This window comes from Dipodomys ordii, unplaced genomic scaffold (assembly GCF_000151885.1).
Source record: "Dipodomys ordii isolate 6190 unplaced genomic scaffold, Dord_2.0 Scaffold6, whole genome shotgun sequence".
Taxonomy (NCBI): Eukaryota; Metazoa; Chordata; class Mammalia; order Rodentia; family Heteromyidae; genus Dipodomys; species Dipodomys ordii.
Window position 1 is genome coordinate 12,814,624 of NW_012267222.1, and position 21,984 is coordinate 12,836,607.

Below are 21,984 nucleotides of genomic sequence, written 5' to 3' on the forward strand. Positions count from 1 at the left end.
GTGGAGCAGGTCTGTGGCCTGGGCAGGCCTGACAGTCACTCACTTGGTATGGAGGGAGGTGTGGCACAGGTCTGTGTCCCAGGCAGGCAAGGCAGCTAGCCTCCTAACAAAGAACCACACTTTGTATGTAAGGTTAAGAAACATCTCTTACTCCATATAACTTGGAATCCCTCTCCAGGAATCTACCCTCAAATAGAACTTTACTTACAAAGTGGTAACTCCTGAGTATGTCTATCTATCTCCTACCTATCTACCTATTTATGTATTTGTGCTGGGCTTGAACTTAGAGCTTAATGCTCTCCCTTAGCTTTTTCACTCAAGGTTGTCACTCTACTACTTGAGTGACACCTCTACCTCTGGCTTATTGCTAGTTAATTAAAGATAAAAATCTCACAGAGACTATTCTGCTCAGACTGGCTTCAAACTGTGATCTTCAGATCTCAGCCTTCTGAGAAGCTAGGGTTATAGATATGAACCACCAGCACCTGGTTTCCTGCATTATTTTAAATAGCAAAAACTAGGAAAAAAAACCTCTGCCCGACATAAACAAATGGTTAAATAATGATGCCACGTCCAATCATTGAAAGCTGAAAAACATTCAATATGAGGTGAGTATGGTGGTACTCACCTGTAGTCCCAGCTACCGTTGAGGCTGAGGCAGAAGAATGGTTTGAACTTAGGAGTTTGAAAGCAGCTTGGGCAATAAAGCAAAATCCTATCCCAATTTTTTTTGTTGTTGTTGTGGGGCTTGAACTCTGGGCCTGAGTGCTGTCCCTCAGCTCTTCAGCTCAAGGCGAGCGTTCTACCACTTGAACTACAGCGCCACCTCCGGTTTTCTAGTGGTTTATTGGAGATAAGAGTTTCACGGACTTTCCTGCCCGGGCTGGCTTTGAACTGTGATCCTCAGATCTTAGCCTCCTGAGTAGCTAGGATTACAGGCGTGAGCCACCGGCGCCCAGCTTTTTTTTAATTTTTAAAAATATTATTTATGAAAAATGTAAATGACTTAGGGAAATACTTATGATTTAAGTTAAGCCCTCTTCCAAAAAAAGGGAAAAGACATGAAATTATATATAAAAGGAGAAAAAGTCCACAGAAGGAAAGAGCAAAGATGTCCAAGTGGCAACATCCACCTGGCATAACAAATTCTTCTTTGCCTGGTTTACAATCTTTAACACTTCCTTTCCCCCTGCATGCCTAGGATAGTCAGACAGATCAAGCTACCCAAGTTCATGTCCCATGCCCCTGACTCGCCTGTGAGTCATGCACCACCCGGGAAGGAAGGTTAATGTGCTTTCATGGGGGAGGCGGGGGTGTCCGCAGGCCTCTCTTGTAACCCAGATACCTGGAGTGGGGCCGTCCACACACAGGACCAACCTGCCGTTAAGGTTTTCCTGAAGATTTCACCTCATACTTATCTTTTCTGTTCCGACTCCAGGAGACCGAACACCCGGAGTGAGGGGCAGAGGCTATGGACTCTCACCACTCAGGGTAGGCTCAGTCAGGCTATCCAGTATCTTCTCCCACGAGCAGTTTGCAGAGCAGGAGTGGGCCCCTTGGCTGGGGTCACATTTGAATGTGAGGCTAGGTGTTTACATCACTTCAGTCTCTGGGAGACGCGGAGAGGGGATCTCTAAGCTCTGAGTTTGGGGAATGCCATGGATGACAGGGGCAAAGGCAGCAGCTGGTGAGGCCACGGGAAAGCATCAAGCAACATGTGATGGTTCTGTCATCTGCCAGGCAGCACCAGAGATGCACCCCATGATTCTAAAGGCAGTGGCTCACCAGCCTCCTGGACACTGATATCCTCTTAACAGCCATGACCCAGAGGAGTGGACTTACATTCCTATGTTCTTCTGATTGCAATCTCTCTCCCTCATATCCCTAAACACATTTCCAAATTTTGCACTCTAAAAAGTAAGTAACCAAGAAATCTGTAAGGTTAGAGAAGTACTTGGGTCCCCCAAGTCTAGGAAGCTGCAATAGCCTAGAGGACCACAGCCCCAGGAGCCCCAGGTCTCAGCTCAGGGTGAAAAAAGTCACAAAATGAAACTGTATTGGGCCACCAGAGGGGTAGAGAGGGGTAGCCAACTCACCGAACATGCTGCCCTCATAGCCATCCTTGGTGAGTGGGCGGAGCTCATTCTTGCCCATCGCATATCGCCGGTAGCTCTGCCAGGAGAAGCGCATCATCTGCGGGAAAGAGCAGAGGTCAGGCTTTCATGAGACCCTGTTGATGATACAGTCTCTGCCCGCTTAAAAATCCTCTTGCAATTTCCCCTTGTTGAGGAAGGCAACTTGCTTTCATGTAATTATATGCACACAGCTAGATCTGTGTGAAAGCTATTCTCCTTCAATAACATTGCACATCCAGAAATTTCATAGAGAAGACACACAAAGCACTAACTAAATATTCTCCATCCTTGTGTCAAGTGACAATCAACCTCTTCCATGCAGCCTTCTCTGCTTTGCTATGGCCTCATCTTCTCATGGGAATGAAACAAAATCATTGAGGATTTGTTAGCATCTAATAGAACAATCTCCAAGCAAGTATTATGAATTGTTCTATATGTAAGGAGCCAGTCAGACATGTGGTGACCTAGGAAGTCTGGGGGCCAGAAAATGAGCCCACATCTTCTGGTTCCAAGGTTTTAGGTCTGATTCCTAGTGATACTGATCGAATCTCTGCACTACCCTGATCTGCTCCAGTGGCCCAGGCAAGCTGGCACTCAAGCTAGTTAATGTTATTTGTTGTTGGCTCCTTGGGGCCACCCATTCCACTTGCCTTTCATCTCATTTCCCCACATGACACCCTATACAAGACTTGGCATATGCAGCCATCACTGAGTAGCTGAGAACTGCATCTTCCTGTGTGTTCTTGTTACATAAAGACAGCTCCGTCATCCTGTATGAACACCAGCATTTTGCTGGTGTACTTGGCACTGAAAGCTGGGGGACAGGCAGGATGACAGTCACCCACCTCCTCTCTTTTCCCTGCAGTCTCCCAGACTTGCTTAATGGTGTGCCCTCTTTCCATGGGAGGCTGCATGGCACAGATCTGGTGTTGATTGGACAGAAGAGGGAGCTGGGTATGCAGTGGAGGCTCAGGTGAGGGGAGCTGGGTGAGGGCACCACCTGGTGAAAACTCAGGCTTTGGGACAGTGGGGCTTGAGTTCTAACTTACTGCTGCCACCATCCCTGTGACTCTAACATGGAACTAAACATCTGGGACTCAGTTGCCTCAGTTGAAGTCAGCTTTAACAGGCATGAGAGGGCCATAACCCTGAATAGTTTCCATAAAATAACCTCAGGCTGGGCTAGTGTTCACATCTGTAATCCCAGCTCCTCAGGAGGCTGAAATCTGAGGACTACAGTTTGAAGTTAGCCCAGGAAAGTCTATGAGACTTCTTATCTCCAATTAACCACCAGAAAACCAAAAGTTGAGCTGTGGCTCAAGTGGTAGAGAGCCAGTCTTGAGCAAAAAGAGCTCAGGGACAGCTCCCAGGCCCTGAGTTCAAGTTCCATGATCAATTAAAAAAAAAAGAACCAAGCAGAGCCAGGCATCTATGGCTCACACCTATAATCCAGCTAGCTACTCAGGAGTCTGAGATCTGAGGTTCATGATTCAAAGCCAGCCTTGGCAGAAAAGTCCATGAGACTACTATCTCCAGTTCAACACACACACACACACACACACACACACACACACACACACACACACACACACACACACACACACACACACACACACACACACGAAAATGCCCACTTTCAATAGACAGTAGTAAACTCTAGTTCCCCCTTCCTCTTTGATCTTTCTCCCAAGTCCTTCTATCCTATCAGTCCTCAAATATTAGCTTGCATCAGAATCACTGTGGGCTGGGAAAACAGATCACAGGCACCATCCCTGGGCTTCTGATCCCACAGGGCTCATGAATTTGCCTTTTTAACAATTTTCCATGTGATATAGCTGGTCCAGGGGCCACATCTGAGAAGTACTTTCTCCCCACCCCTTCTTTTTTTTAAATTCAGGGCAATGTGTTTGCTAGGTAAACTTGACTCCCAACTTCCAGGCCTTTTTTCTGTATTTATTTTTTCAGATAGTGTCTTGTGGGTTTGGCCTGGGTCCATGTCAGTTTGTGATTCTCCAATCCATGCCTCTGTGTAGCTGGGATTACGGATGTATACTATGCCCTGTGTGTTCTTTAAGATGGATTCTTGCTAAGTTTTTGCTGGAGCCATTATCCTCCCAATCGCTACCTTCTGAGTAGCTTAAGATTATAGGCATAAACCACCGCACTCAGCATACATACTACCACTCTATTTACTGTACAGGGTTAGTATCCCCACTTCCAAAATGCTTGTCACCAGAAGTGTTCTGGATTTCAAATTTTATTTTAGAACATTTGCATGTTCACAAAGAAATATTCTGAAGAGTGACTCAAGTCTACACACAAAATATATTTATGTCTCATATATATACCTTACACACATAACCTAAAGGTAATTTTGTACAATATTTTTAGTGCACCTACATTTACCTACTACTTGTGAGGTGAGGCCAGGTGTGAAATCTCCACTTGTAGGGCGATGTTGCCCATAGGTTTCAGATTTTGGAGTGCCTAGGATCTCAGATTAGGAATACTCAATCTATAGTTCCAATTTCTGTTCCTCATCTTCCTCTTCTCCTCCTGACTCCTGGCTTGTGCTTCCTGCGCTGGTACACTCTTTCTAAGAACATGGCCACTCCTGGTACCCAGGCTTGCAAACCATCTCTTCCAGGCACATGGGGTCAGTGAACACAGCTACACTTGCTGCTGTAGCCAAAATGAGCAGGTGGACAGGTGACAGGAGGCCTGAACTCTGAAATAACAGAACCCTCCCATTTCATGGATGGTGAAACAGGCGCTCTAAGCTGGAACAAGCATGCTCAGGGCTGCAGCACGAGGCTGGGGACCTGCTCTTCCATCTCCCAGGGCAGCAGAGCCCACCTCACACTTGCCTGGATGGCAACACATGCAAATGTCATGGCAACACATGACAAGAGCTTGGCTCAGGTCTCTGTCTGGGTTCCATTTCTCTGCTATTTTCAATTTATCTTCAATTGGCAATAACAGAAAAAATTGCTGGGAATAAGTATCTGAGGGAGACTGGCCTCCTCCCAGGTCTCTCTCATCTGGGGTGGGACTGGGAGAGAAAAGCAAGTATGGGTGGAGTTGGGGGACTGCAGCAGGCTTTCAGAGCATGAATAGCACACAAAGGAGCTGAGGTATATATGATGCCTCATCCTATCCTGAAGCCTCCCCCCACTTAGAGAGAAGTGGGTGTTTGAGAGTAATTATGAGAATCACTAGAGGGATGTGGAGATGTTTGGATCATGGCTTCTTTTCCACATAGGCAGAGGGGGAGGAAGCAGCCCAAGGCACAAACTATTCCCTGAATTTCTAGTCTGAACTTGGAAGGCCCTAAGAGCTGTCTCCATGTGCTGTCCCAGTTGGGTCAGAGGTACTCAGCCCAGGTGATAGCTAAGGGAACCCCTCCCCACCCAACAAATAGTACTCCCCTAACTTCTGAACATAGCCCAGAAAGCATCAACCAGGTGTCCTCTCCTGAGGTCCAGCCACAGTCTGGGCTGCAGCTGTGGGGAACTGGGAGACACACATTCCTAGATCTGCCCTCTCCTCTAGCCAACTGTACAATCTCTTTCAGATTCCAGCGAAAGAGCAGTGCAAGGAGCCCTCCTTCTAGACTCCCACCCACATTCCTGATGTACAGTGGCATAGTGCCTAAGGTCAAGTTTTTATAACTGCAATTACCTGATCAGTCTCCACTGCATGCCCTCCACAGATTAAGGCACTGGCACACAGAGGTGCTCATTAATATTTGCTAAATGAATGTAAGAATAGACATGAAAACTAGCTCTGGAGCCTGACCCATGGCTGAAAGACCATGTCAACCATGCACGTACACACAGTGTAGGAAAAAGCAGGTGAAGAATCAGAGAGGAAGGCTGGGAAAGTGGCTCAGTGGTAGAGTGCCTGCCTAGTAGGCATGAAGCCCTGGGTTCCATTCCTCAGTACCACATAAACAGAAAAATCCAGAAGTAGTGCTGTGGTTCAAGTGGTAGAACACTAGCCTTAAGCACAGAGAGGCTCAAGGACAGAGCCCAGGCCCCAAGTTCAAGCCCCAGGACCGGCCAAAAAAAAAAAAAGAATCAGAGAGGAGGGCTTCTAAGCCAGAGGGGCTAAAAGGGGCATGCCTGTGTCTCCAGGGCATTTTGGTAGGCAACCTAATTTTCTGAGTAGGCTAGAAAGGGCACAGAAGTGGATGAGCCATAGACCCTGTGGCTGTGGACTTGCCATTCCTCCTGAATAACTTCCACCCTGTTGGATTCAGCCTCTCCCACATGCTGTCAGGCTCATGCATCAAGCTCATGTGCATCTGTCTGCTGTGGGTAATGGGCAAACTTAATGAACTGCCACTGGGGCCTCCCACCCTCAATTTGGGGCAGAAGTGTACAGGTCCAGGCTGAGATGGAGATGGAGTCTTACTCCTAAGCTGAGCTCCTCTCACTATCATCCTGAAGTGAGATCTGCCAAGTAATCAGAAACCTTGTGTCTCCACTTTTGTACATGAAGATGATGTAAAAGACAAGGCTGAAATACAAAAACATCCTGCCCTGGTACAACTAGTATAGAAAAAATAAATTGCCTTTTTATTTTTATAGGAAAATAAAGGGTTAGATAGGCATGATTTTCTTAAAGAATCTGTTTTTGAGCCTATGGACCATTTTTGTTCTAAATACTTACAGATCACTAACTTAAAAACCTATTCATTCCACTAGGATCAGAAAGAGAAAATAAAAAGCATTGGCTAGTAGAAAGTGGACCCCTCAGAAATGGCTGGAGGGAATGGATACAGCAGGTAGACATGCTACAACAAAGAGTTACGCGTGGAGCTGCCACATGGCAATTTCAGTCCAGGTATGTTCTGGTGCAGGAGACAGCACAGCAGGTCTGAGACTTCTTTCAGGAAGGCCAGCTTGCCAAAGATCGCCTCAACTGGGATCTGGGAATTATGAGTATTTTCCCCTAGTGTTGAACTGAGAAGGGTGATTCACTGTTAGTGTCTGTACCAAGACATGGCTTACGCTGAACATGTGGCTTCCCTTCTAGAAGACTGGGATTTTGGTACACATCAAGCAGACGGTACCTGTGTAACCAGCCCCCAATGAGGCCCTAATGTTTCTAAAGAGCTTGCCGGGTAGACATCTTAATCACACCACCACAGTTCAACACTGTAGGAATTAAGTCCATCTGGTGCCACTTCACTGGGAAGGGACTTCTGGAACTTACACCTCTAGAATTAGGCCCATGCATTTTTCCCTTAGTGAATTTTGCCATGTGTCTTTCACTATAATAAATTACAACTGAGGATAGGACTGTGTGTTGAGTCCTGAAAAGCCTAGTGACCCACTAAGTCTAGGAGGGATCTTGGAGAACCCCTGACACAATCAAAACAAAACCTATGTCCACACAAAGCCTTGTACACAAATGGTGCCAGACAGTGGCACCACTCCTAAGAGCCCAATGTGCAAACAATCCCACTGTGCATTGACTGCTGAATGGATAGAAAGCAGGATATACTGCACTAGTGGTCTATTATTAGGCATAAAAGGGATGCAGTAGTGACACATGCTACAACATGGAAGAGCTTCAGACACTATGCTACAGTGCACACAGCCAGTCACAGAAGCCTCAAATCCAAGCTGACCAGGACAGGAGGAGCAGGTGCCAAGAAGTAGGAGAGGAGAGATAAGGAGTGACTATCAATGGGTCTGAGGATTTTGGGGGGAAATTGATTATGATGGTGACTATCACTGAATATAATGAAAACCATTGAATATTATACTTTTAGAAGGTAGATTTTTATGATCTGTGAGTTAAAACTCAATAAGGCTGTAATTTATTTATAATCATATATACTTAAGAACCATCAGTGGAAAGGGATGGCTATCAATCCACCCTCGGACATGACACACAGAAGGAAACAACATAACTCTGGGGATACGTGTAACAGAAATGCCTGACCTGAACTGGACTATGAGGGGACATCAGACAAACCTAATGGAGGGACATCAATAACTTTCACTCTTTGCTCTTCAGAAAGGTCATGAGTGGAAACAAAAGGCTGAAAAGATCCAAGGTAAGGGGAACTAACACCGGAGGAGCCCCAGGATGAGGGAAAAACACTTGCAGTGCAGTGCGTGATGCTGAGATGGAGCATGGGGCAGAAATAACATCCACAATTACTGTTATTACTTCTACAAAGGACATTATTGGGAGCACTGGGTCCAGGGAACGGAGAGCAGCTTCTTATCAGTGCCAATTTTCTGGCTGTAATAGCTTCACTGTGGTTAGGTAGAAAAGTGTTGCTATCTTCTTGGAAATACATAGTGACACATTTAGGGTTATAAGGTGTTATGTCTGCCATGTACTCTCAAATGGACCAGAAAACAACATGTGCATATACATGATTGTATGTGTGTGTGTGTGTGTGTGTGTGTGTGTGTATGTGTAAGAAAAGTGAGTACAAGAGGGGAAGAAAGGCAAAGACGGTAAAATGCTAGTAGCCATACCTGGGGATGGTAAATGGTAGATCAGTTTTACAACTTTTCTACAAATCTGGATCAGTATTTTAAAAGCCCAGTAGGGAATTTTGCTGGAGGTCAATGACATTCTCATGCAAATTTCTCCATTACAGAATTCTATTTTCCTCAATTTTTTAATACATTATGACAAATCATGTTCTCTGCCAGCTGTCCTACACTCAATTCCTCAAACACTGGCTGGCTCCTCGCTTCCACTTTATCAGCCTGTCCTCTAAGACGACAAGCCCAGCAAACAAATCTGCAACTTGCAACTGTGGCTTCTCCTCTTATAATTCTATTAACATCTTCAGTGCTGTTTTGAGGCTGTTTTGGGGAGGGGGAAAGAAAGAAAGAAAGAAAAGAAAAAGATATAAGAAAGGCTCCTGCTGTGGTTCCATGAATTTTCTAGAGTCTTGGCCTCCCAGTATCCTCTTTCCCCACTCCTGGGTCACCCCCTTCTCCTGAGCTCAGGTCTGAGTCCTTAGCCTCTCTGCTGAACATTTCCTTTGCAATGCTTTGGTGTGGTTTGTCCCTCAGGCTGAAGGATCCCCAAGGTAATGGTATTGAGGTGAGGAGCAACCTCTAAGAGGTGGGAGAAGTGGGAGATGATTCATCACTGAGGTGCCACCCTAGGTAGGGATTAATGCAAGTCTTGCTGGGAGTGGGGTAGGTCACAGGGGATAGATTTACTGCTAAGAAAATGTTATTGTAAATGGTGCTCCACTTCATTGACTCACTCTCTTCTCCTCCATGTGACCTCATTCTTCAACATAAGCCTCTTTTCCTATCAATTTCTCTACCATGGTGTGACACAGCACAGAAGCAAATGCTAGCTGCAGGATTTTGGACCTCCAGAACTGGACTATGAGGGGACATCAGACAACTAATGGAGAAACATCAACAACTTTAACTCTTTGCTCTTCAGAAAGGTCATGAGTGGAAACAAAAGGCTGAAAAGATCCAAGGTAAGGGGAACTAACACCTGAGAAACCCCAGGATGAGGGAAAAACACATGCAGTGCAGTGCGTGATGCTGAGATGGAGCATGGGGCAGAAATAACATCCACAATTACTGTTATTACTTCTACAAAGGACAGCATTGATGTCTTTCTTCCATCCTTTTTTTTTTTGCCAGTCGTAGGGCCTGAACTCAGAGCCTGAGCACTGTACCTGAGCTTCTTTTGCTCATGGTTATTACTCTACCCCTTGAGTCACAGCACCATTTCTGGCCTTTTCTGTTTATGTGGTACTGAGGAATTGAATCCAGGGCTTCACGCATGCTTGGCAAGCACTCTACCATTAAGCCACATTCTCAGCTCTCTTTCATTCTTTTCTACTCATATATCTTTGTTTCTTCCTATAATTATGACATAAACATATTCAACTTTATTACAAATACCTTATAAACCTCATCATAATAGCTATATAATGCCGAGTAGGTAGACCATTATTCACTTAATCTTTCTCCTATACAATTAAACATTTTGATGAATTCTAGTTTGGACTTACTATAAAATAATGTCATTGTGGACATCTTAGGTCATCTCTAAGAAATTGCTAGCAAAAATCTAGCAGTTACGAATATGTTAATATTAATAAAGACTACAGCAGAACAGCTTGTTTTCTTACCACTGCAAAACTTATTGACTAGGCAAGTATGAAACAATCCTGTGATGCTATAGTAGTTTACTTGGGGAGATAAAAGTAACACGATTGACAATTCTAGTTTTTTTTTTTTTGGTCCAGTCGTGGGGCCTGAACTCTGGGCCTGGGCGCTGTCCCTCGGCTCTTCAGCTCAAGGCTAGCGCTCTACCACTTCTGGCTTTTTTCTTCCTGTTTATGTGGTGCTGAGGAATCGAACCCAGGGCCTCAGGCATGCAAGGCAAGCGCTCTACCACTGAGCCACCTTCCTAGCCCTGACAATTCTATTTTTGTGGCTCAAGGTATGCTTTATTTACCTCGATTTGAATAGTTCTATAGACTGGACAGGATATTTTTCCATTTGGAAATAACTATGCTAAGGCTTTAAATTTTTAATATTAATCTTTTAAAATATAAAACTTTATTTTAGTTTTTTAAAATTTAAGTAGGTATACAAAGAGGTTTCAATTAAACAAGTCAGATCATAAGTACATCTAGAAAAATTGTTTTTAAATGGAATATAACACATGCTTAAAAACCCAGCACTCAAGAAGCTGAGACATAAGAATTCAGAGTTCAAGGCCAGCCTAAGTTACACAGTAGGACCTTGCTTCAGAAAACAAAACAAAACCGGTTTTCAAATGTTTACTGGAAGGTAGTTTTACAATATTCATTATATCATTATAATAATTCAGTAGAAAAGATTTCAAATTACACAGCATGAAGTTCATGGGTCTATGTTGTTGTAAATGTTTTCTTTTTAAAGAACCAGAAGAAAATACACCAAAATATGGACAGTGATTATGTCTGACAGTGAAAAGTTTAGTGTCTTTTATTTTTGCTTCTTGTTGACTTCTACTTTCTGACTCTCATAATTTCTTGTAACGTCTATCTAGAAGTGCTTGTGATGTGAAAAATAAAGTTGGTTAAAATGGCCCTAGGGCAGGTGGGAGGAGCTGGATCTGAGGATGACTTTGACAGCTGGGGGTCAAGGCAGCTCTCCTTGTAAGAGGCACAACAGAAACAGAACCCTATGCCTGGTCCCCACAGTCAGACTGAACCTTAGGTCTAGAGACACAACCTCTTCCCAAAGCCACATTTCAGCAAAGCAATCTAAGCCCTGCCCATGACCAGGACACCAAGGCCATGGCAGTAGGATAATCGTACGTTCTAGAACAGGGGCCCAACGTCAAGCATCTGACTGAGCTGTGGACAGCCTGAGCTATAGCAAGAAATATTTGGGCCAGACCAGAAAACGTGACTAAGAGTCACAAGACAAGATAATACCAATAGAAACTGTACCTTTGCCCCTAGTGGGCTCTAGTGGTCATTGTATGTGTCCATGCTGGAGCTAGAGGACAGCTCTGGAGGGTTTCAGGAGGCCACCCCCTGCCTAGCAGTATGTGATTTACAGATTCAGAGAACTCCAGCAGGAGACCACAGAGCCTTCCCTTCACCTAGTCCAGCCAAGGCAAAGAGCTAGGCTCTAGGAAAAGCTCAGCAGGCAGAGCTCTCAGAGCTGAAGCCCAAGATACTTTTCCGGTTCTTTCTCAAGCAAAAGATGTTTCTGTCTACCAGAACCAACTGCAAGGACATGAGAGCTTCAGATAAAAACTACTGCCAGGGAGGAGATGGACCGGACCACTGCATGTCAGGTCCTCTTTCTACCTGTCTCAGAGCTTATGTTCTTCCCCGCAGAACACCCATTGGAATCCCACAGATCCAGAAGACCACCCAGCAGAAGCACCCAGGAGGGAAACGCTGCCTTGGAGGAAGGTGGAAGCTGGTGCTGGCAAACCACCTGTAGAGAACTCAGTGGGAAGTTCTGCTGGGCAGCTGGGTGATGCAGAGGCTATGCAGTAAAATAGTGAAATGTCTGTAAAATAGCAAGATGTATCATCCTCTTAAAAGTAAAGCTCACGTATGCAGGGCCAACCCAGGCAGCGACCCAGAACCACAGTGGCCCCAGTCAAAGCTGCCAGGAAGAAAAATGAATTTTCTTAGTCATTAAAGGCACGTGCTCACATCAGGGTGTGTGGTTGTATCTACATCTCCCAGCAGTGGCACCTGGTCCTGTTTACAGGGGCCAAGCAGGAAAGGATTTGATCTCTAATGATCCTCCACCTAATGACTACACAGATAGTGAGATCACAACTGTGGGTATAGCTGGTGTTTCCCCCACTTTCATCCCAGGAACTGGCCTGATACCTGCAAACCATCCACACTAGATTTCTTGATTCCCTCCAGCTGACAGTGCCACATGTGATGAGACTGAAGATTGTCACTCAGAGACTGGACAAGTGGGGTTCGATGGCAGTGCAAGGGAGATGCTGCCTCCACCCTCACTTTCAGGTCTGTTTGAGCTGCTGCGGGTAATGAAAATGTGACAGGAGCCCAGGCCTGAAGACCAGACAGCTGTCCTGAACCACGCCTGCCCACTTTGTTCAGGTTTAGGTCTGAGCACCCTGTCAGTAGCTGTCCTATGGTGTCCTGGCTGAGTGTGTCCTTGCTGCTCAGGACCAGCACTGGGCACACACCCAGGGAGCATGTGAGAAATACAGCACAGTGGGCCCACCCAGTCCTGCTGAACCAGAGTCAGTGGCAAACACTGAAGTTCTCCAGGTTGATCTCAAGCTCTGCCACTGCTGCTGTGTAACCTCTCTTGAGTGACAACTTGAGTCTCTGTTTTCTCATCTGAAAAAAGACAGGACTATTCAATTGTTACAATAACCCCAAGAACAGATAATGTGTAAAGTATTTAGTGTGGTGGCTAGTACTTAGTGTGCTATTCAGTGATTGTTATCCTGTTCATTTGCCCCCTAAGTATCTCTCCATCATTTATTGGATCAGGTAGAATCCCCCCTATCATGAAGGATCAGTAAGGTGGAGATTCTGAATTAGTTATGTGATTCATTCATGAATATCTGAGTGAGGGCTCCATGATGTTCTATTTCTCACTACCGTTTCTAGCACAGAGGCCCTCCACAAACATATATGGAGTCCATGGACTGGGCTTCTTGTGTCAGAGACCTCCACTGCCCAAGGACTTTAATTTAACCAGTAAAGACCTGCCAAGTTGGGAAACAACTCTATGGTATGCCCCTCTCTTAGTGAAGAGCCTCTGACCCTGCTGGAATCTGCAGAGGCATACAGGTAGCTACATGGGGTAGGTCCCAGGCCCAGGAACAAGTCCAAACTCTGCCTGTATCCCAGACTAAGAGACAGGTGCAGGAACAGAGACCCTACCAGCAGGAAACTCTCAGCTCACTCCAACAGGCCTGGAATGTGTCTGCAGAAATGTTTAACACTTGCCCAGCTGAAGGAAGACTGGCTATTTCCAAAGTTCTGCCAGCATTGTTGGAGCCTTTTTGTCACCTGTGAATTAGGCAGGCAGGGCTACTATCAGTTTTACCAAGAAAGAAGCTACACTTCCACAGGTGATGATTATGGAAGTACTGAGTGCAAATACCCTGCTGCACACCTGTGCCTCACTGCTTGTGCAGGCCTCTTCTGAAGGTGCTTCAGGGAGAAGATAAGGTGTAGCCAGTCAAAACCTGGCTGTGTCTTCTTGGAGAAGACACTTAGCCTCCCTGTACCTGAATTTTCCATCTGTTTCAAAATAATGATGCTGTTAGACCTACCCAGTGTTTCCGCAACATACCAGCATTAATCATGTACTAGCTTGACCATGTAAGGTTAGTATGCCATCACTCACTGTCCCAGGAGGAAACTGAGCTACTTGTCTGAGTGTAAGAGCAAGCAGTCCCAACCAATATACCCAGATAGGACAGTGACAGCCTGTCCAGTGGGTTCTGTTGTCACCAAGATAGCACCTGGCACACAGACAATTCCCAGCAACAGTCAGAAAGTGCTGGGCCTCTCTAGGCCATACAATAGCATCTTCTCTTGGTCAGGAGACAGTGCTCACTGCCATTCTATTGACTGCTCAACCCAGAACTTTCTGGTCCCCCCAAGTCTCCTTTCTGCCACACCCCACATGGATCACCAGTAAGTATGTGGATGATACTCTGACCCACCTGCTCTAGTCTCCCAGTGCTTACAACCTCCTCCCCCATGACACTGTGTTCAAAACATGAGTCTTCCCATCCTCATCCTGCACCTTAGCCCCACACAGGCTTAAGTCATTGGGCCTTCACACTGGCTTCAAACACATACAGCCCCCTCCTACTTGGGATGGTAGGACAGTGGCCTCCAAGGTGCTGCCATCTTGAATCCGAGCATCCCTGAACATGTGAGGGTAAGATGGAATCCAGGCTGATGACCAGCTGATCCTGTGACTAGGAGATGGAGTCTGTCCCTACAGGAGCCCATGTAATCACAAGGGTTTTCCTACCAAGGGAAGGCAGCTCAAAGCTGTGAGATATGAAACAGACTCCACCAGCCATCACACTGGCCTTGAGCATGCATGCAGGGGCCACAAGCCAAGGAATGCAGACAGCTCCTGGGGATGGCTAATTTTAGGTATCAACTTGCCAGAGTTAATAGATACTCAGATGAATGATAGAGCATCATGTGAGAACATGTTTCTGAAAAAAGACTGGTTTGAATCAGTGGGCTGAGTAAGAAGGCGCATGGCCCTTGTGCATTGCGGGCAGAGACCATCCAGTCTACTGAAGGCCATGAGAGAACAAAAAGATACAGAAAAAAAACGTGTTTCCTCTCTTCTGGAACTGGAATAATCTTCTTCTGCCTTGGCTATCAGAACCCCAGGTTCTCTTACTTTTGAATTCTGAGCTTACACTAGTGGCCTCCAAGACTCCCCAGTAGCAGTGCATTGTCTAAGACCTTTGGACATGGTCTGGGCCACAGCCACACAACCAGGGAAACCTGCAGACAAGTCCTGGTGAGACTCTGTTGTAAGTGCTACTAAACTCCTTCCCTTCTATATCATCTGGTTATTCTTCTGTGTAGATGTCTTTTCTGTGTTTTTGTTTGTTTGGTTGAGTTGTTTGGCAGTATTGGGGTTTGAACTCAGAGTATCACACTTGCTAAGCAGGAGGTCTAAGGCTGAGTCATGCCTTTAGCTCTTCTTTTTTTGTCAGTTGTGGTACTTGAACTCTGGGCCTGGGTGCTGTCCCTGAGCTCTTCAGCTCAAGGCTAGCACTCTACCACTTGAGCCACAGCACCACTTCCAGTTTTTCTAGTGGTTTATTGGAGATAAGAGTCTCATGGACTTTCCTGCCCAGGCTGGCTTTGAACCACGATCCTCAGATCCCAGTCTCCTGAGTAGCTAGGGTTACGGGCATGAGCCCAGCTTGCCTTCAGCTTTTTTTTGCATGGTTGTTTTTGAGCCAGGGTTTCTTGCCTGAGAGGGCACCTGGTTCACGATCACCTATTTTAGGATTCCTATCATAGCTAGGATAAGAAACATGCACCATCCTGCTCTTGGGGTTTTTCTGCCCTTGAATACCAATCCTCCCAAGCTCAGCCTCCCAAGTAGCTACAATTGCAGACATGAACCACCAGTGACTGCTTTTTTGAACAGGGATCTTACTATGTTGCCCAGACTGCCTTGAACTTCCAGGTTCAAGCAATCCTCCTGCCTCAGCCTCCCAAGTAGTTGGAACTATAGATATCTACCACTATCTGTCTCTACCCTATTAGTTCCATTTACCTTGAGAACCCAACACTGCTAGTGCCTCCAGAAAGGAACACAGCCCAATTTTTAGCTCAATACCATTTCAGACTTCTTATATAACTCTAAGTGGGGAGGGGAAATGAAGTAGCTCAAGCAGGGTATTGGTAGCTCATGCCTGTAATCCTAGCTAACTACTCAGGAGGCTGAGATCTGAGGATCAGAGACTCTAATCTCTAATAAACCACCAGAAAACGGGAGGTAGCACTGTGGCTCAAGTGGTAGAGTGTTTACCTTGAGCTGAAGAATGCAGGGACAGCACCAAGGCCCAGAGTTCAAGCCCCATGACAAAAAAAAAAAAAGAAAAAGCATAACTGAATGAACAAACCAAGCCACCACACTACCACAGCACTTTCCATTCCATTTCAGCATTACCCACAGACATGGTAGAGTCTGGGTACCGGCTCCTTGCTGGCCCCCAAAGTTGAAAATGAATGCCTTTACTGGATAATGACTTATTTGGTGTCTTTCTCCCCGCCCTTGACCAGTTCTACCTAGCATTTTCCACTCCTAGCATATAACATCCTGCACAGAAGGCATCAACACAGCACATCATTGTCTCCACTATCCAGCAATAGACATGGGGACACTTACAGTATGCCCAACACCAGCTTTGTCCCTTCTCAAACATTTAACCCTGTGCCAACCTGCAAGGTGGCTTACCAGTTTTATTCTTGTTTTACAAGATGAAACAGTGGTGTCCTGGGTTGTATCATTTGCCCAAGGATAGAGAACAAATAGTAGCAGAGCCAAGCCAGAGTTCGGAAGCCTGTGCTCTTATTCAAGAAAGTGGCCTGCTTCCTGCCCAGCCGCTGAGAAAGGGAGGTTAGTCTCCTTTTCCCAGCTGCTAAAGCAGCTGGCAGGTAGGTGGCAGGGCCAATGTGAAGTCCCAGTCTAGCTGACTCAAAATCCATCTCACCAAGCAGCCCCCCTGGCGAATGAATGAACCAACAACACATCAGCTGGGCACCTCTGGGCAGCAAGCAGCACACAGACAATCAAAACAAGGAGGGCTGCTGCCTGGTGCCTGGGCCAAGTGGCACCACCTGATGTTTGCTTCTTTGAAAACAGAAACATCCACACTCCTGCTCTCTGCAGCTCAGTCTGCTGGAAGAAGACGCTGCCCCAGGACAGCCCAGAACCTCTGAAAACATAAAATAGGCTCTTCATGAACCAGTTCTTTTGTCAAGCTGTAAGAATAGGAAAAAAATGAAACATAAAGAAAGAAAAGAAACAAGCATACATAAAAACAAGGAAACAGAAAATTAAGCAGTGGAGAGTCTGGCTGACCTGGACATCGGTTTGTGCAGGCAGCAATTCAGTCTTCAGTTTGAAGTCTGCAAGCTCAGCCTTGATGGCACTGTCTGCCGGCCTTGGTGATCTGGTGTGGGGCCCTCGGCTTTGCAAGAGGCCTAGGCTAAGGATGGAACACAGGCTCCAGGAAGGCAAGAGTACTGACACGCTCACTAGGATTGCTATCTCTCCAGAAGCTGGCTTCGGGTGCAGAGTCCATGCAGGAGCTATCTATACATTTTCTGCTGCTTCTCTTGGGAGTCAAAGGAGGACCTGCAGGATTCTCCTGAGATACTCTATTCCAGGACTCAAGCAGTCCTGAGAAACCAACATGCAGGGGAGGCAATAGGCTGTTTCCTGTCCAGAAATATGGTTTCAAGCAAGGATGGAGTTGGTATTTATGGAACCCCTGTGCCAAGTATGACCACATACTTAATAACCTTCCACAACTATTCCAGGAAGCCCATTTCATAGTCAAGGAGACTAAGGTTCAGAGAAGTTCAGAAACTCAAGGCATACAACCAATAAGTAGAGAGTTTAGACTCAAACCTAGGTGAATCTGACTGCAACCTTTGCTTCTTCCTGCTCCTATTTCAACCTTTTCCTGCTGATATCTACTCAGAAAACCTGTACTGAGCATCTCCTACCCTGTGTTCTGACAAACAGCAGGGGGCAAGACAGGCAAGGTCCCTGCCTTCCCAGACAGCAATGCATAGGAGAAGCTCAAAGGCTGATCTGTGAAGAAAAACCAAGTAAGGCAAATGAGTGGAGGATGATAGTTGGGCTGAGCCCTTAGTAAATATCTGGGAATGAAAGTCCTGCTCCCCATTCACAGCCTGAGAATTCCTTCTTTTTGCTCCTCCTAGGCCTCTATCAGCAAAAATTCCAAAGTGTCTCTCTCTCCCTCCTTCTCTCCTCTCTCCCTCTCCCCCCCCTTCAGCTAGAAAGGCTTCCAAAACCTGCTGGGAAGGTTATTCAATCACACTAGGGGAAAGACTTCCAAGGAGTAAACAGCCCTGTTGCCCCTTACAAATGTCATACAGAGTGACTGGGGTCCTGGTGTTATTCATTCTCCAGGAGCACTCCTCTAGTTCCCATTAATCAGATAGCTTGCTATACATTTTTTGTTTTTTTCTCCATTTTTCTAGGTCTTTGGTGGATGGATGGTGTGTGGTAGCACTTCTGGATTCCTAATAAGGGGTTGGTAGTGTTCCGGCACTCCTAAAAGACTGAATTTCATGGGACACTTAGAATATTTCATTTGACAGAGCTGAACAGAAGCATGATGTTCTTGAAAAGATTACTGCCTCTGTCATATCAAAGATAACCTAATCACACAGGAGAAAGTAAAACATCAAGCAGTTTGATCTCTAAACCCCAAAAGAGAACCCCAAAGAACAATTAACTATGAAAACCAAAGGACCCTCACCTCAAAAAGCCAATGGGACTAAGTGAGAGAGAATGCAGAAGGCCAGGTTTCAAAGCTCAATCAAGCAGACTTTCAAGCTTGTTTGCTTTTTAGCTTTCTTCTTCTAACCTCCCTTTAATCCACATACCCCACTCCTTGATAACTGCACACAGGTTTTCCAGGTCTGAAGCTCTGGCTTCTGATGGGATAGGATTTTCTTTCCTGATGTGCCTCGGGATCTAGGGCTTCCTGCTGGTCTTCAAACCTGCTTCTGGAGCTGGGAGCTCCCACCATGTGGGCAAAGCAGACCCTTCTACAGAAGGGAGACAAATGAAGGGGCAGCTGTGACAGGTGCTTCAACAAAATCTTCACAGAATTCCTCTTCCCTGTACATGTTTGAGGCAACTGTGGGTGATGGTGGCTCACTGGGGGGTCTTACATAAGTCTCAAAGACAGGCTCTTTCTGACACTTCCTACAAAAGAAAGGCCTCCATTAGATTTCTGTCCCTGACAGCCATATATTCTGTATAAAGGAGGGAATCGTCATGTTTTCTCAGTTCTGAACACAGTTAGCTAGAAAGAACCACTGCATAAAATGCTGTCAGATGGGCTGGGGGGCTGAGCCTTTTCTTGCAAGAGGGCTTCTACACTACCAGTAGGCAGGCCACAGTGCTCATTTTTCTTTTCTGGACAGGAATAAAAATTTCCTCTGGCTTTCGCTGTGGTATGCCATTCCATCTGTGAACCTGAGAAGGACAGGCAGTACTGTTCTCACTTAGATTTGATTCCAGGCCTAGCTGCACCCACTTAACAATGAACAGCAAAGATGAGCCTCAACAGCTAGAATTCAACAGCCTCCTCCCTCAATGGGAAGTTGCTAAGTGAGAAAGGCAGTGGGGAGGGAAACAAGCAAAAAGACAGAATTTAAATGCAAAAATATTTCCTGAGTAATAAGCTATGTTATTTAACCATTAAAAGGTTAAACCCTTCAGTCAGAGAAAGAACCAAAAGAAAAGTATAGACCCATTTCCCCTCTTCCTATGAACCCAGCAAAAAATTTAAATACAGAGCATCTCTAAACAGCTATTTGATTAGAGTATATTTCCCCGCCCCCAACTAGGCTATGATAATTAGTAAATGCGTGGGAGATGAGATTTAAATATGCCAATCAGTCCATCTCAAGAGTTTAGCTGAACAATGTGGAATGTAATTATCGTTAAGTGATAACCACTAGTGTGGGGTCACAGCCATAGCTGGAGATCTGATGCCCCGCAGATGACCTCTCCCCATGGTCTGAGCAGCTGCTTTTCCACTTTAAAAAAGAATCCCTAGCAATGTCAAGTATTATCTGAAAATTCCACCAGAATGACCTTTAAAAAGAATGATTCTGAGTACTTTTGGTGATAACTCTACCACCGTTTTCTTCCATTAATGGGACATTTTCAAAATCAGCAAGATGAAGAAGATAGCCTGACTTCAGAGGTGCAAAGAGATACTACCTGAAATACCTAATGCCCTATTTTCTCCATCAGTGAACATTTCTTGGGTTGGAAATAGTGGGGAGCAGGGAAAGCTGGGCGCTAGGGGCTCTCACCTATAATCCCAGCTACTCTCAGGAGGCTGAGTTCTGAGGATTATGGTTGGAAGCCAGCCCAGGCAAGAAAGTCCATGAGACTCTTACCTGCAATCAATCACTCACAAAAGGCAGGAAGTGTCACTGTGGCTCAAGTCCTAGCCTTGAGCCAAAAGAAGCTCAGGGATAGCTCCTAGGACCTGGGCTCAAGCCCCAGGACTGGCATAAAACAACCACCACCACCAAAACAAAACAAAAAAACCCTAAAGATTCACAGCTCTCCCAGTCTCCTTGCAGTTTGTGGGGTTACACCAAACAGGCCTCATAGCAGGGACTGGTATGGAATGAGACAGACGTTAACAAACAAATAAAATACATCTATTCATTAAGAAGCATTTTTCTGCCTTGCTACTGGGGAGTGCTGCTTTGTGAATTACCCTAGTTAAAATTAAGTCTTTTAGAAGATTTAAGCTGCTATCATATCATTTTTTACCCCACATATTGACTGAGCTTTCCCAATTTTTGAGAGCATTTTTTTTTTTACATTGTGAAGGTAAAATGGCTAAAAGAAAGGGAAGCTGCCCTTCTTCAACTGTAACTACAGAAACATGTGCCTTGGACTCAAAGGGATGTTACCAGGCAACATTACAGAAATGAGTAACATTGATAATCCATTCCATAATAATAGCTTTTATAATTAAAGATTACTGCAAATACAATAACTCCCAACATAAACGGGAAGAATGGAGAGACGAGGCCATCTCTGTCTCTGACAGCAACTCTCCTACTGTCTTCATGTGGGTCATGCTCCTCCATGGAGTGGAAAGGTCTGTAATTAGCCACCTACCAGGGTCAGTGGCCATAACTCTAAGCCTGCCGGCACCCTCTTGACTAAGTTCTCACAGGTGATAATTAAAGCCACCAGCCTTGCCTGTGCTCACACCTGAGCTGTCTATTCTACGCACATCTAACAGTGAGGGGTTCTCCAGGTGGCACAGGCTGGTGTCTGGGTGGCCAGCAGGTCTAATCATGACATAAGTATCTCCTCATGTGAAGACCTTGAGTCATAGCCCTGACCCCAAGAGTCTTCACCTTTTCTTTTAATGGAATGTTTTTGCAATTTCAGCTCCATCTATCAGGTATTTCTACTGTCTGCTAACAGTTTACAGAATCCCATTCCCTAGCCTAGGGTGGGAGCCAAGAAATCTTCCGTCATTCCTTTATGTCTAAGATCATTTCAGCCACACAATGCATTCAACCTGAACTGAGACCACCATTGGCTGCTGAGCTGTAAAAGTGCCAGGAAGGGCTCTAATTCATAATTAGATGTTGGCTAGACAAATTACCTGCCAATGGTGCCTTTGCTTACCACAATCGCACAGAAGAATAATGTTCAATGTGGGGATACATGGAAAAAGAGAGTTCTCCAAGGAGGAAATGTTTTTCAAAATCCATTTCCTTGACAACTGTTTTCCAAGCAAATTCTACTACTGTACAGTTTCTCCCTGCCCCACCCACAAGCTTTTGGTATTAAAAAAATCAGCATAGTTAAATGCCCAAATGTGGAAAACAGGGATTAAAATGTAAAGGAAAAGATTAAGCTTATCGAGTTGAAAAAATTTAAAGACGGGGATTTACCACCATTTTTAGGGAGTGGGGGAATGGGCAGCAACGAGCAGAAGCTGGTCCATGAGAGGAGCTACCAGAGCTGTCACTTAACCCAGCTGACTGGGTGCAGGATGGGGTGGGGGTGTGATGGGGAGA

The 21,984-nt window shown here is 45.5% G+C and overlaps 1 protein-coding gene across 1 annotated transcript in view; it reads right to left on the bottom strand.

Annotated features, from left to right (window-relative positions):
• Man1c1 (mannosidase, alpha, class 1C, member 1) overlaps nucleotides 1-21,984 on the bottom strand; it is a 125,533-nt gene that overhangs the window by 68,593 nt on the left and 34,956 nt on the right. Inside the window, exon 2 of the mRNA XM_013035740.1 lies at nucleotides 2,097-2,193. Coding sequence (XP_012891194.1) covers nucleotides 2,097-2,193 — 97 coding nt within the window. The remainder of the gene's footprint in view (nucleotides 1-2,096; nucleotides 2,194-21,984) is intronic.